At 65.6% G+C, this 14576-nt stretch overlaps 1 protein-coding gene across 1 annotated transcript; it reads left to right on the forward strand.

The window, feature by feature from the left end:
- Nucleotides 1-9561: 9561 nt before the first annotated feature.
- On the forward strand, nucleotides 9562-12867 carry LOC111148640 (transmembrane protein 121). The gene is made up of 2 exons (XM_022505390.1): nucleotides 9562-9611; nucleotides 11472-12867. Exon 2 carries the CDS (start codon nucleotides 11627-11629, stop codon nucleotides 12584-12586), a length of 960 nt encoding a protein of 319 aa, XP_022361098.1. The 5' UTR covers nucleotides 9562-9611; nucleotides 11472-11626; the 3' UTR covers nucleotides 12587-12867.
- Nucleotides 12868-14576: the final 1709 nt, after the last annotated feature.

Genomic DNA, 14576 nt, shown 5'->3' on the forward strand with positions numbered 1-14576 from the left:
TGGGCCCCGGCATGTGGCCAGGGACGCCGGCCGTGCACCCCTCCAGCCGCTCCCCCTCCCACCAGCCACGACGTTCTTGTCCCCGAGACCTCCCTCAGCCCTGTCTGCCTTCCACAGGTTTGCAGGCGAACGGGCCTCAAGCGGTCTCCGAATTTACACAACCCATGTCCACTCACTGTCCGCGAGCGTCTCCACCGGCTCCCGCTTGGCTGCTCGGGTGAGCCCGCCCCGTCCCGCAGCCACGCGTGGCCGCACTGCCCGCCCCGCGCAGACTGCGCTCACCGTCGTCCCCACTCTGTCTCTGGGCAGACACCCGCTCACGCTTGCCCTTTGCAGAACGGAGACTTCCGGTTCCGCCTTCACCAGATGGAGTGTCCTGTGGCTCCTCGGTTCCGACGGCGAGCGTCTGGGGACATGCCGCCTCTCCACGTCACATGCTCACCCATTTCCTGCTCTCGGGTTTTTCCTTCACACCCACGTCTTCCGACATCAGAGTCACCCCGCGGGTGTTGTCTGGTTTGCTATGCGGTGAGCCACTTCCCAACGCCACCTCGGCCTGGAAGCGCCCTTTCCTCCCGATGGGGTACGTCCTCCAAGTTCAGTGCTATCTGTCCCACGGCCCAAGGAGCACCGGCAGGAGAGGCTCCCAGCGAAGAGACGTGACACCTGTCACTGCGGGTGTAGACCGCCTCGGTGGGGGCCACGGTTTCATTCTGGCCACGTGGCTAACGCCTCCTCCCTCAGCGGCAGGAGGCAGGAGGCAGGAGGCCGCTCTCCCTCGGGCCAGGACATGCACCCCAGTCTCCTCCATGAACTGCTGTGCTCACTGGGTGCTTTCCGTGAAGCTTTGTGACTTGGGAAGTTTGCTTCTGCTCTTAATTTCCTAAGAGCTTTATCTACATCATGGATTTCCAACGCTTCGTCTTCACTAATGAAGACAGCCATACGATGTTCTCCTTCACGCTTCTGCAACGAAACACGCCACATTCACACCAGCACTCTTTCCCACAAGGAGCCATCCCTGCATTCTTGTAAAAAGCCCTGTTTTAACTTAAAAAAAAAAAAAAACAACCCACATTTATTTATCCTAGAAAGAGACTGTGTGTGCATGGGGGAGGGCAGAGGTAGAAGCAGGCTCCCTGCTGGGCAGGGAGCCCGACGTGGGGCTTGGTCCCGGCACCCCGGGATCATGACCTGAGCCGAGGGCAGACGCTCAGCCCACTCGGGCCCCTGGGAGCCCAGCTGTGCACTCGTTATAACCATGTTGTATTAGGATTTTTCTCTGCATTTTATGTTTATCTTCCGTTACTTTTGTCTCCTCCCTTTTCTTGTTTTCAGATCTACCATTGGGTAGATCTGGTTTTCTGCTGTGCTTCACGCATCACACAGCATTTGTTCCCATGGAAGTTGTCCGGAACTTCAAAGCTGTTCTCATGTTTATTTACAGGCGACTTTTTAAACAAAAGATGTTACTTTCAAGCAGTGTCTGCGTACAGCGTGAGGCTCGAGCTCAGAGCCCCGAGACCAGGAGTGCGGCTCCACGGACCCGGCCAGCCCAGTGTTCCACCCCGACTGACGACTTCTTTACACTCACCTGCATTTCTACCTTTTTCAACAAAATAAAAGCTTCAGCATGTTCTCATGTCCCTTATTCTCCCGAATTCTCAGTTGCGTTGCACAAGCTTTCAGCCTCCGCTCTTACGAGCATCTTCAGGACAACCACAGCCTTTACTGAAACCGCAGCTACCTCACTGTGCGCATCTCCGGAGGAGTCACTTAGACCTGTTTCTGCTTTGAATCCAAACGCACGTTCAAGGAGTCCAGTTGGGACAAACTTTCAGAGCCCCTTTGTGCCTGAGAACACGTCTTTACGCTCCCCGTGTGAAGGAAAACTTGCTTGGATATAAAATTCCGGGTTCATAGTTATTTTCCTTCATTATTATCATTTAAAAAAATATTTTATGTTCACGTAACCTGTGCCCCCTACACAGGGCTCAAACTCATGACCCCGAGATCAAGATCTGTGTGTCCCCCACCAGGGCCAGCCAGGTACCCGGTCATTTTCCTTTAATACTTAAAAATGTTTTGGGTGCCTGGGTGGCTCAGTGGGTTAAAGCCTCTGCCTTCGGCTCAGGTCATGATCTCAGGGTCCTGGGATCGAGCCCCACATCGGGCTCTCTGCTCAGCAGGAAGCCTGCTTCCTCCTCTCTCTCTCTGCCTGCCTCTCTGCCTACTTGTGATCTCTGTCTGTCAAATAAATGAATAAAATCTTTAAAAAAAAAATGGTTCATCCACGGGTGCCCAGGGGGCTCAGTCAGTGAAGCGTCTGCCTTCGGCTGGGGTCGTGGTCTCAGGGTCCTGGGATTGAGCCTCATGTCGGGCTCTCTGCTAGGCAGGGAGCCTGCTTCCCCCTCTCCCTCTGCCTGCCGCTCCCCTGCTTGTGCTCTCCCGCCCTCGTCTCAAATGAATAAACAGACGCTTTTAGAAAACGTGTTATTCATTGTCTTCTTTTATTTTCTGTTAATTTTCCCTTGCAGTGCTCCACCGGGAACAACGGCTGAGACGCGCACGGAAGGCAGCAAGTACTTGGTGCTGAGCTCCGTGGACGCCCCCGGAAGCCCCATGAGGGGCAGGGAGTTGACCGCGGTCCACGGGCCGTGGAGCTGGAGCACTTTTCCACGTGGCTGACACCCAAGCGCGCCCGTCGGTGTTGTAACTTAGCTCCATCCTGTTCCTGAGCTTCCAGAGGCCCCACGTGATGTGTCCTGGGCCGGGCTGCTCCCCCAGGGACGTGTCTGTGAACGTCACACAGGTGACCGTCGTCCTCACCGCTGCACGGAACGCCCTCAGCTACTCGGCCTCCTCTGTTTTGGGGCACGTGGGGCTGTTTGCCGTTTCCAGTGACTGCTGTGGCCGTCGGTGGCTCGTGTGCGCACAGCGGGCAGCCTCCCCCCGCAGCGGGTGCCTGGACCCTCCAGCTGAGCCCTGTGCTGTATCCTGGGGTCTCACTGCAGCCCCACTGATGGTGAGACACACTGGCCATCTCGTGCCTGACCCTTAGGGAAGTGCCTGTTTGCGTTTCCCCCCGTGTCCCCCCGCCCCCCCGGAAGTCTTTCCTCTTACCGCAGGCGCAGGCTCTCCGCGCTCTGTCCCTCTTCCTGTCGGTGGTCGGCCTTCTCACCGGCCCGGTGGGTCTTGGGTCCGGGTGGTACCTGCTCCCCCCACCCCCGAACCCAGTGCCCCGCTCTCCCGCCGACCCTCCGTGAATGCCACACGGGGTAATGACTCCAGCCTCACGACCGGTCTCCGCCGTCTGTCGTCCTGCTCTACCCCACAAAGGTTTCCTTGTGGTGGTTTTCTCTAAGCAGGGTCCATGCTGTGGAGCCCAGCGCAGGGCTTGAACTCACGACCCTGAGATCAAGAGTCGGACGTTTCACTGACGGTGCCTCCCAGGTGCCCCCTTCACCGAGGTTCGGAGCCTTCTCAGCCCTTTGTGTTTCCCCACTCACTTCATGATGTTTGTAAGATACTGGGAAGGACTGTTGGCCTCTGGTCGGCAGAACATGGACACAACAGCGCCATCTTCCCGGTCCTTCCAGTGTATGACCCGTCCCCACCCGCTCGTGTGGAACTTGCGAATGTCTTCTGGACAGAGGCATCGCACGAGCACGTGCACGCCTGCAGGGGACACGTGTGTGCACGGACACACGTCTTTCCGACTCTGCTGGAAGCTGCGGGAAGCCACGGCTTCTGCACACACATGGGCAAAGGCAGCCTCGCTCGGCTCGCGCACTGACCGCGGACCTTCCCCTTGGGGCTCTGGACTTCCTCTGAGCACACGCATGTCGCACGTGCCCCGTGGAACAGGTGTGGTGCACGTATGGTCCCGTGTTCGGACACGTGTGCGCTTCACCACGGAGAGCAGGCCGACGCACGCCTGTTCCCCGGACGCCTCCGAGTGCTCCCGAAGCCAAAGGCCTTTCTCCTACGTAACCTCTGCTCCACCTTCAGAACGAGGGAGCCCCCGGGGCCCGGCGTCCCCGTCTCATTGGCGGAGGCCACGCAGACTTCCCCACGTCCCTCGTGGCTCCACGACCGCGCCTGGCTCCTGCGTGTGTCTGGCAGCCACGGCTCCCTAGTCTTCCATCCGGAACGTTCCTCCGTCCGTTCCCTGCGTTCATGACCCGTCTGGAGGATGCCCCCGCATCGCGTCCCCCTGACTGGTGGGCACGGGTATCACACGAGGGACACGACGCCTTCTTGGCACGCCACGCCACGCCCGAAGCCCACGAGGCCCATCTGCCCGGCGGGCGCTGCACTGGTTTTTATCGCTCGGTGGGGACGGCGTCTGCAGGTCCCTCTGCTGTGACGCTCACGAGCGCACACCAGCCTCACGAGTTCATGCGGGGTTAGGGCACAGCGTTCGGTCCTTCGGTGTTAGGCCAGCGGTACTTGTGTGGTCTGGTTTGGCCGCTGGTTCTGGGCCCTTCTGTGCCCGGCTCGCTCGGAGCGCTTCCCACAGGCCGGTGTTGCGCTCGGTCGGAAGCTCTCGTGGGCGGCTGCTAGGACCACGTGCTTTCTGCTTGGGGCGGGTGATGTGGCCGGTCTCACCGATTTGTTTTCCTGGATTGAGCTGGGCTTGCATTCCCGGGCCACGGGCCACGCGGCTGTGCCACTGTTTTGTTAGCGTCATTGATTCTATTTGCTAATATTTTGTTGAGGGTCTTGTCACGTTGGCCCTGGTGGCTGTGGACTTTCTTTTCCCTTGTGGGTTGGGCCTTCCTGGTTCTTCATGTGCAGAATCTGCGCATCCAGCACATTCAGGTGTTATGTTAGGGGCACCCGGTCTTCTGAAAATCCCCCTGAGAATGTTGATTTTTAAGAAGGTTTTATTTCATTATTGGATGGAGAGAGCGCGCACAAGCAGGGGACGTGTCCGGCAGGGGAGAAGCAGCCCCCCGCTGAGCACGGAGCCTGTTGCCAGACTCGATCCCAGGACCCTGGGGTCACGACCCGAGCCGAAGGCAGACGCCCAACCCGCTGAGCCACCCAGGCACCCCCAAAATGTCCATACGGTTTCGGCACACGATCTTTTCAAAGCCTTTACAGTGGTCCTTGGATCATCCTGTGTGAGGCCCCCCCAGTGGCCTGCGTGGGATGGGGCCGTGGTCCGTCCTGTGGCTCTGCGAGCAGACTCAGCACGCACTGCTTGGGGCGAGCCCAGAAGGCGCAGACTTCACGGGGTGCTTTCTGGAGTCTTCCTCTCTGCCGTCTCTCCAGGAATTTCTGGGTCCCTGGGACCCCCTTCCCAGTGAGGCTTCAGTCCCCCGCCCCCACACTCCTCGCAACTGCCCCGGCATCTGGAGACAGAGAGTGGGGCTTGGCTCTCTCCCCTTCCCTTCCGGCAAGAGTGTCCCTCCCTCTGGGGACCACTCTCCTCCCGCAGGACGGGAAGCTCTTCCCCAGTGAGGCATGTGTGAGCCTGTGTCTGTGTGGCAGGCTGGGTGGGGTCGCCCGGGGGCAGGTGTGCAGGACCCCTGACCCTCTGCCCGGAGCTCCCCCAATCTCCGAGGGCTTCAGGACGCCCCTTTTGTTCCTGCCACACTGGAGGGCTTCCCTGGAGCATTCCCCGTGCAGGTCCCTACCCTGGTCCTGGCGTTCAGGCCGGACCTCGGCCAGGCCACAAGGACACGGGGGAAGGTCCTGAGACTCACCTGGGGTCTGCCTGCTCTGAGGCACTTTTTGGAGTCCTCATGGGATCCACAAACCGCGGTCTTCTCCTGGCTGTGCTGGGTGGGAGAGGCAGGGCAGGCTGTGTCTGCCCCGTGGTGCCCAGAAAGGGACCCAGGGTGCGAGGAGTCCTGCAGTGCGCACCTGAGCCCTGGCCTGGGTTCGGCTGTTCCGATGCCTTCGCCACGGGGCTGCTCCTGATCCGCACCTGCGTGTCCGAGGCCGCTGGGAGCAGAGCATGGCCACCGGGACGCTCCTCTCACACCACGCCAGGGCGGGCACGCTCCTGAGCCGGCGGGGGCCCACCCATGCCCACCGTGCCGCCCTCCTGCGCACCAGGCTTCCTTCCCTTGAGCGTGAGCAGACGCCTGTCCCCTCCTCCCTCGTGCCCCTCGTGCTCTTTACGCAAGAATCAGTTGAGCCCTCTTGGCCCTTCCGTGGGAACGATCAGCTCCCATCGGCTGTGACTACCGGTATGTTCGGTATGTTCGTGTTCAGATCTGCCCTTTGAAACGGTTTTCTCATTTCCGCGGCTGCTCCCTCCCTCGCAGTCCCCTCGCTGACTGAACACTTCCCCGGGGCTCCTTCTGCCTCAGCGGAAGTCCAGGGGCTCGGTCCTCCCTATGCACCATGGCCGTCGGGGCACTCGGGGCTCCCGGCCTGGCCACTGGCTCCCCGCGCCGTCTCTGCTGCTGCCGCGACCATCTCCCGTCTCGAGGTCTGGGCACCCCTGTCACACCCGCAGAGTCCCTCCGGGCTGCAGTGAGGAGCGACCCCCTCCCAGGCGTGGGGGCTTAGTATGCGGACGTCTCTGGGCCCTTAAGCCGCCCACACAGCCTTTTCTCTTCCGGGGCAGGGAACACATCACCCCATCGTTGGCCACAGCCGAGAAGTCAGCTCCCAGGCGCCCTCCTTCCGACCGACCGTGGGTAAGATTCTGGTTTTCTCCAAAGACAGATCACGTGAGGTCTGCAGCTCAGTCCTCGTAAATAACGCTCGGGGTCGGCTTTGTTTCTGGGTTTTCAGCGGATACAGACCGGCCTCCGCCACCTCCTCCTCGGAGGGCCGCTGTGCCTCGGTCAGGGTCCTGGGCTTCCAAGGCCACGCGGGGTAGAGCTTCCCACCACCCCTCTCCTCCTTCTCACCTCTGCGCCCCCGCCCCTGCCCTCCAGGCGGCCCAGTCCCCGGGCGCCCCGGGCTCCCCTCGGCTCTCCACACTCGCTCTGACCTGTCGTTTGGTCACCGTTGCTCAGTCTTGGCATTTCTGCTTCGCGCTGCTTCCCCATCTTGTCTGTGGCACCCGTGGTTTCCAGGGCCCGTCCGGACCCCGCCTGGCACCTCTAGTCTCTTCCTGCTGGCTCGCTCCTGGGACCCAGTGCACCGGCCTGATGGGTTTCGGGCGCCCAGGGGCTTCCTGGAGATCCCTCCCTCCCTGAGCGGTTCCCTGTGAATCTGCTGGGCACCGGAGGGGAGGCCTTGGGTAGGCACCTGCAGCCAGGGTCAGGGCCCGACACCGCAGCCCTCTAGGCCGAGCTGCTGTCACCCTGGCCCTCCAAGGGCTTGATGACCCGCACTCAGCTTGTATGACACGGCCACAACGTGGAGTTCCTGTCTCCTAAGGAAATCCGGGGGCCAGAGGCCCCCACGCTCTCTCTGGATTGGGTTCAGCTTCCTCAGCCCTTCCAGGTGGGCCAGGCATGGAGCCCGTCCCCGTCGCCGCAGGGAGCCACGGCCAGTGGGGAGGGGCTGTGGCTAGGACAGCCACCAGGACAGTGTGCGCGGTGGGGGACCAAGCCCAGCCAGGCCACGAGGGGCTTTCATGAGGGACATGGCTGGGGGGCTGGCAGGACTGGCGCTGGTGGGGAGGGGGGCCTTACTGCCAGGCCTAGGAGCTGGGGAGGCACGGCAGTGAGGGCAGACAGACCGCCAGGCTGGGAATGCGTTTCTGGGTTGAACTGGGTCCCACAAAAGGGACGTTCAAGTCCTCAGCCCTGGCATGTCCAAAGGTGACCTTGTTTAGAAACAAGGGCTTTGCAGATGCTGTCAAGTGAAGATGAGCTCACTAGGGGGGGCCTTTCCCACAGGACCCGTGTCCTTACGAGGGGGAAAAGGCCCCATGAGGTCAAGGCAGATGGGAGTGCTGCCCTCACAAGCTGAGGAAGGCTAAGCCCTGCCCAGGGTCCCAACCCCAAGCGCTCTGGGCCTGCCCTCAAGGGCCACACCTCCAGGTCCCACCGCCTCCACCCTCCACTCCCACCCCCACCCCCGTCCCCGGAGGAGATGGAAACACAGAGCCAGGGGGGTGAGCCCTAGTGAGGTCAGCACACACACAAGCCAGCTTTCATAGGCCTGAGTGTTCCCTAACTGGAGGCAAGAACAGGGCGCTGGGGTGGTGGGGGCACCCATGCAGCCTTGCAGGTCTGGGGCCAAAGATGGGGCTTTCTGAGCATGCCTTTGGGGGTGTGGGGGAGGGCAGAGGGAGCGAGGCTGCTGAGATGGGCAGGCTGGGGGTCAGCCGCTCCCAGAGTGGAGGTCGCAGGGAGGCGCTTTGAGCTCTCTCCCTCTGCTGCCTGCTCCTCCGCTGCCTCCTGGGCCTGCCAGGGTGGGCCTGCCAGGGTGGCCCTGCGGGGGACGAGGGGCAGCTGGTGTTGCCCACTGTCCCAGGGGGGACCTGTATGCCCTGAGCCTCCTCCCCTCCCTCCCCGCACGCTGCACGCGCGACCTTTCAGTACAGGCCCTTTGTCCCTCTAGGCCGGGGCTTCTGGAGGCCTCCCTGGGGGAGATGAACCATGATGAGGTCTGTGGGGCCCCCCCAGGGCACCAAGGCGGGGAAGTGGAAGCAACTGTAGGAGCGGGTGTGGGGGCTAGTATCCCAGTCAGCCGTCCCAAGGGTTCGAACTTGTCACCGCACCTCAGCCATGCTGCTCCTGGATGGCCACGGCGGTCAGTTCTCCTTGCCTCCCACGGGCACTGAGATGTCCCTGTGGCCCCTGGTGTGGAGGGAAGGTGGCCAGGGTCACCTGCACAGACCAGGAACCGCTCAAGTCCTCAGTGTCAGCGGACCCGGGTGGGAGTCAGGCTTTACCCCTGTGCATCAGGGGGACCCTGGGTGACCCTGCACCTCCTCTGGCAGATGGGGGGATGGAGGCATGTGGGAGCAGCTCTTGGGAGAGCAGCAGCTGCACCCCCTTCCTCCATCCTAAGGGCTGACAGGTGGGGGTGTGGATGTGGGGGCTCAGGCTGGACAGGCTAAGGTTGGGGGAAAGCGTGCCCAGGAAGGCTGAAGATGAGGGCCGTCCACCACCTCGTCTTCCACCCTCAGAAGGAGCCCAGAGAGGCTGAAGCAAATCCAGGACTCTGGGCGTCTTTGGGGCGTGGCGCCCAGAGGCCCACCCCTCTTCTCTGTCCGCACAGGCCACTTGCAGAGGGCCGATGGTCAGCCCGGCCCCACGTCGGGATCAGCTCCGCGGCAGGAAACGGGGTCCCCAGGCTGTCTGTCCAAGGTGAGTGGGGTCACCCTGGTGGGCGGCCCGGGGACGCCTGCAGTGGGGTTTCAGAGCGTGACCGGGACTGAGGGCCCGCGGAGCGACCGGCCCCGGCTGCGGGGTGAAGGAAGGTGCAGAGGTTCTCCGGGGGTGGCGCGCGGGTCTGGCGGGGTCCGGCTCCCCACGGCCACCGGTCCTGGGCACCGCCGCGGCTCGGGGCTGTCGCCGTGGCAACGGGCGCGGCGGGGAGGGCGGGGCGCCGGGACCCCCACCGCGCGGGGCGGGGCCTCGGGTGGGGGCGGGGCCTCTGGTGGGGGCCGCGCTGAGGAGCGAGGGGAGCGAGCAGAGCGGAGGGAGCGCGGCCTCGGCCGGGCGCGGAGGCTCCGCGGGCCGGCGGTGGGTAGGAGCGGGGCCGCCGGCGGGAGCGGGGCGGGCGGCGGCCCGGGATGCGCAGCGACGCCGCAGGGCGGGCCGGGGCCGGGGGCGCGGGCGGTGCGGGCGGGAGGGCAGAGACGCAGCCTCCCGGGAGCGGCCTCGGTCTGGTCGGGGCTGGCGGCCCCTTCCTGTCGGCCCCCAACCGGCGGCACCGCGGAGGTGGCTGGGGGGAGGGGGCGGGCCGGGGGCATCCGGGGGACCGCAGGGCCGGCCCAGGACAGCCACGGCAGGGAGGCCCCGGGGCCAGGTCCCCAGGGAGAGGCCGGGAAGGGTGCGCGAGAGGGGCAGGAAGGCCCTGGCTTCCTGGGGCAGGGGCGGGAGCTCCCCCTGCGAGCTCCCCTGGGGATGGGGTCTGTCCTGGCATCCTCAGCCCGGGTCAGACCAGTGCTGAGAGAGGGAACGGGAGCAGCTGGGGAGAGACGCGCGGTGCGGCGGCTCTCCGGCTGCTCGGCCCTGCAGGAAGGCTGCTGAGGCCAGGGGCGGCCCCGGCGGGAGGGGGCTTCCACCTGGTGGGAGAAAACGGGTGAGTGTGTGGGTGAGAGCAGTAGCTCCTGGGCCTGTGCAGGGCGCTCCTCGCCCCCCTTTCCCCGCCCCGCCCCCCTCCCCTGGAGGAGTCTGAACTCCCGGTGGGGGGGTCCTCTGTGTGTGTGGCCCCAGGGTCCCCAGAGTGGGTCCTGGGTGGGGCAGCAGCCTTGCTGAGGTCGGCGTGGAGGTGCCGCTTTGGAGGTCCTCCTTCCCCAGTCTTGGGGGCAGTGGTGGCATCAGGGGCAGGCAGAGCGCTCGCTTCACAGTCACGGGTGACATTAAATTTTACGTCCTTGTCTAGACGGGGCAGTACACAGAGCCCAGGGCCCCGGGGTGCCGCGGAAGGAGGTGGCAGGGTGAGGGGCTGGAAGTGAGTGCAAGTGAGTCTGCGGCGCCTGTCAGAGGGTGTGGGCGTGTGGGCCCAGGTGTGGGGCCCTGGGCTGCTCTGGGACTCGGACCAGCACTGTCACGACAGCCTGTGCCAAGGCTCCGAGAGGTGCAGGGGGCTGCCCCGTCCAGAGAAGGTCGGAAGGGGGGGCGACCGCCGAGGGCAGGCTTCTTGAGAAGGCCCCAAAGGTGCAGGGGAGGGAGCGGCAGGGTCCTTCCCGGGAGCAGGGCCGTGCACCTGGCGGGAGACGCGGCCAGGACGCGAACCTTGGGAGGCAAAGGGAGCCCTGGCGGGAGCGGGTCTGGGAATGGTCCACACGGCCAGGGGAGGGTGGACAGGTGTGTAGGGGGGACTGGGTCGGCGGAGGCAGGGAGAAGAGATGCCAGGCACGGGTAGGGAAGCTTGTGCGAGAGGACGATCCTCAGTCCTGGACCCGAAAACAGGCCGCGAGCGCGGGCGCCGCGCCCGGGATGGGGCCTGGGCCTCCGCGGGCCTCCGGCGCTCCCTGAGCGCGCAGAGCTGAGACCGCGGGCCCGCCTCCCCGCCCAGCGAGGCGCCCGGGGTGGGGGTGGGGAGAGGACGCCGGACGCCGGCGGCGTGGGCCCAGCAGGGACGACCCGCGGGGCCGGGCGCGCGCGCGGCGGGGAGAAACCACTTCCGTCCCCTTCCTTCCTGGCGGCGGCGGGAAGCCGGTCTCGGGTCTCAGGTGGGGCCGCAGCGCCGCCTGGAGGCCCCGGCCCAGCTCCCGCTCCCGGTCCCCCGCGCGCTTCGGCGCGTGCGTGCCACGGAGGCCCCGGGCGCCCGGCGCGTCCACAGCGCCCCGCGCAGGAAGCTCGTCCCGGGGCCGGGGAGGGGGGACGGGGGCTGCCCCCGCACTGCGCCCTCACGGTTCCCTCTGGTCTCCTCAGGTTCCGAGCTCGCCGGCCGGCAGCGGTGGCGCCCGCAGAGCGGCTGGACAGGCCCCGTCGCGCCATGCCCGCGGGCTGAGCGCCGCCGCCGCAGGGCCTCGTCCCGCCTCGTGTGGGGGCCAGGCGCGCCCAGGCCGGGGCCCCGGCGGCCGACCATGGTGCTGCCGCCCCCGGACCGGCGCCACGTGTGCCTGACCACGCTGGTGATCATGGGCAGCATGGCGGTCATGGACGCGTACCTGGTGGAGCAGAACCAGGGCCCGCGCAAGATCGGGGTGTGCATCATCGTGCTGGTGGGCGACGTGTGCTTCCTGCTGGTGCTGCGCTACGTGGCCGTGTGGGTGGGCGCCGAGGTGCGCACGGCCAAGCGCGGCTACGCCATGATCCTCTGGTTCCTCTACATCTTCGTGCTGGAGATCAAGCTCTACTTCATCTTCCAGAACTACAAGGCGGCGCGGCGGGGCGCGGCCGACCCGGTGGCGCGCAAGGCTCTGACGCTGCTGCTGTCGGTGTGCGTGCCCGGCCTCTTCCTGCTGCTCGTTGCGCTCGACCGCATGGAGTACGTGCGCACGTTCCGCAAGCGCGAGGACCTGCGCGGCCGCCTCTTCTGGGTGGCGCTGGACCTGCTGGACCTGCTGGACATGCAGGCCAACCTGTGGGAGCCGCCGCGCACCGGGCTGCCGCTGTGGGCCGAGGGCCTCACCTTCTTCTACTGCTACATGCTGCTGCTCGTGCTGCCGTGCGTGGCGCTCAGCGAGGTCAGCATGCAGGGCGAGCACATCGCGCCGCAGAAGATGATGCTCTACCCCGTGCTCAGCCTCGCCACCGTCAACGTGGTGGCCGTGCTGGCGCGGGCCGCCAACATGGCGCTCTTCCGCGACAGCCGCGTCTCTGCCATCTTCGTGGGCAAGAACGTGGTGGCGCTGGTCACCAAGGCCTGCACGTTCCTGGAGTACCGCCGCCAGGTGCGCGATTTCCCGCCGCCCGCGCTTGCGCTGGAGCTGCAGCCGCCGCCGCCGCGCAACTCGGCGCCGCCGCCGCCGCCGCCACCGCTGCACGGCCCGCCCGTCCGCCCCCACGGGCCCTCGCCCACGCGCGACGCCCTGGGCACGTGATGGGGCCCGAGCGGCCGGCCCGCGATGGGGTGGGGGCGCGCGCCCCACGGGGCCCGGGGGCCGCGGCCGCTTCTTCATCTCAGGAATCCCCCGGGCCGCGCACTCGCAGCCCCGCTCCCCCAGCGCGTGGGCCCTGTGTGCTTGGCCTGGGGGTGGGGGAAGAGAGGACAGAGCGGGCGGAGGTCCGGTCCCTTGGGGTCCCGTGGGTGGGGGCCTCTGGCTCAGAGTTTGGGGCCAGGGAGGCCTCTGTCATTTTAAAGACTCGTGTTTACAGTTTTGTATCCAAAGCCGCGGCGCCCCGCGTGTTTCCTGAGTCCTGTTCCTGACAGCTGGACCCGGTGGGTCGGAGAAGGGCCTGGGAGGGGGCGGCGGCCAGGGGTCTGGGCCAGCTCCTGGGCGCCTGACCCTTGTTGCACTGCCACGGGGACCCTGTTCCCCCAGCGTCACCGTCCTCACCCGCAGAGGAGCCAGACCCCGCTCTGCGTCCTGGCTGTCTTCACCATGTGCCCACCTGCACAGCTGAGGCCCTGGTTCTCTCTTCAGCGCCAGGGGTGGGGGGTGGGGGGTGGGGGTGGGGGGCTTTAGTCCCAGGGGTTAGCGTAGGCTGAGGCCAGGAGCATGGACATGGATGCCCTTGGAGCCCACAGCAGCAGCGTGGCCCAAGCAGCTTGGCGCCCTGGTGGGGCTGGGAGGACACTTCCGGCTGTCCAACCTGCTACCGGGAGTCTGGGATACCATGTGCAGATGGCTTCTCTCCTGGCCTCTGCCCGGTGCGGTGGCCTGTGGTGTGGCCCTGGGCACCCACCTGGCCCAGGATCTCCACAGCGTTTGGGACGGGCCTTCTGCCTCAGGCCTTAGGAGGCCGTTGACGTGGCTGCTCGAGGGTGCCTTGTGAGAGTCCTGGCTGACCACACCGAGCGTCCCCCTCGTGGCCGGGCCTGCGCTCGTGGGGTCACCTGCCCTGCTGGTGGACAAGGCATACCGTCCCCGCTGCCTGTGTGTAGAGCCGACCACTCCCAGCAGGGCTCAGAGCTGTGGGTGCGGAGCAGGGCCCTCTCTAGGCCCCCTTCCTGCCAACCGCTGTGTGGGGCCGGGCCAGCTGGTCACTGGGCCCCCTCAGCAGGCTGCGGCTTCCCGCTCCCCTGTCTCTGGTCTCCCCCCGGCTTGTGGTTGCCTGGGGTTGGGCTTTGGGAGGATGTGCTTCTGAGCCAGGGTCTGGGGGCCACTGCCCACAGATGCTCAGGGACTACTCACAGCGACAGCCCCGCTCTCGTCTCCCAACACGGCCCTGTGGCCCCACCCTCTGGCCGTGACCTCGGCAGGGTCTCTCTGAGTCTGGCGAGCCCAGGTGTGGAGCAGGGGTGCTCTCTTCTCCTGCGTTGGCAAGTAGAGGGTGGGAGGGCAGGGGGTGGAGGAGCAGAGGGGTTGCGGGGGTGGGGGGAGCTCCCCAGAAGGTGAGGTGTGGAGTGCATGAGGGGCTGCGAGGGGTCCAGCCTGCCAGTGGGGCAGGGGCCAGTGGGGCAGGGCCAGTGGGGCAGGGGCAGTGCGGCAGGGTGTGGGTGCTGTCTTGGGAGTGTGTGTCTGGGTGGGGGCAGTGGTGAGGTTCAGTGTTGCCCATCCTGTCCCCCCGGTCTCTGTGGGTGTGTCCTTGGTTAGCCCAGTGGTAACAGGGATGCTGTGAGGGGGGCTTACAGGCTCCAGGTTCCTGCCCCCCTCTCCCCTGGCCTGTTTGACTCTTGCCCTGGACGCCTGTTCTCAGAGGAACCCCTGCTCGTCCTCGGGCTGGGAGGCGGAGTTGGGGAACATTTCATGGGGTCAGCTTTGCCGTGAGGCCCCCACGTCCTGCGTCAGAAGTGGGAGCTGGCCAGAGTGCCATCTAAACACTCAGTGCTGGTCACCGCCTGCTGTCACCGTCTCCGCTGGCCTCCCCAGGCCACTGCCGGCACAGGGGGCACCGGCCCTGCTCTGTCCTGACTCGGTTTAGCAGCCC

Source organism: Enhydra lutris, unplaced genomic scaffold, assembly GCF_002288905.1.
Source record: "Enhydra lutris kenyoni isolate GAN:26980312 unplaced genomic scaffold, ASM228890v2 scaffoldscaffold20, whole genome shotgun sequence".
Taxonomy (NCBI): domain Eukaryota; kingdom Metazoa; phylum Chordata; class Mammalia; order Carnivora; family Mustelidae; genus Enhydra; species Enhydra lutris.

Excerpts from the sequence above, each read along its gene's own strand:
- LOC111148640 (XM_022505390.1), top strand. The coding sequence starts at position 11,627 with ATGGTGCTGCCGCCCCCGGACCGGCGCCACGTGTGCCTGACCACGCTG.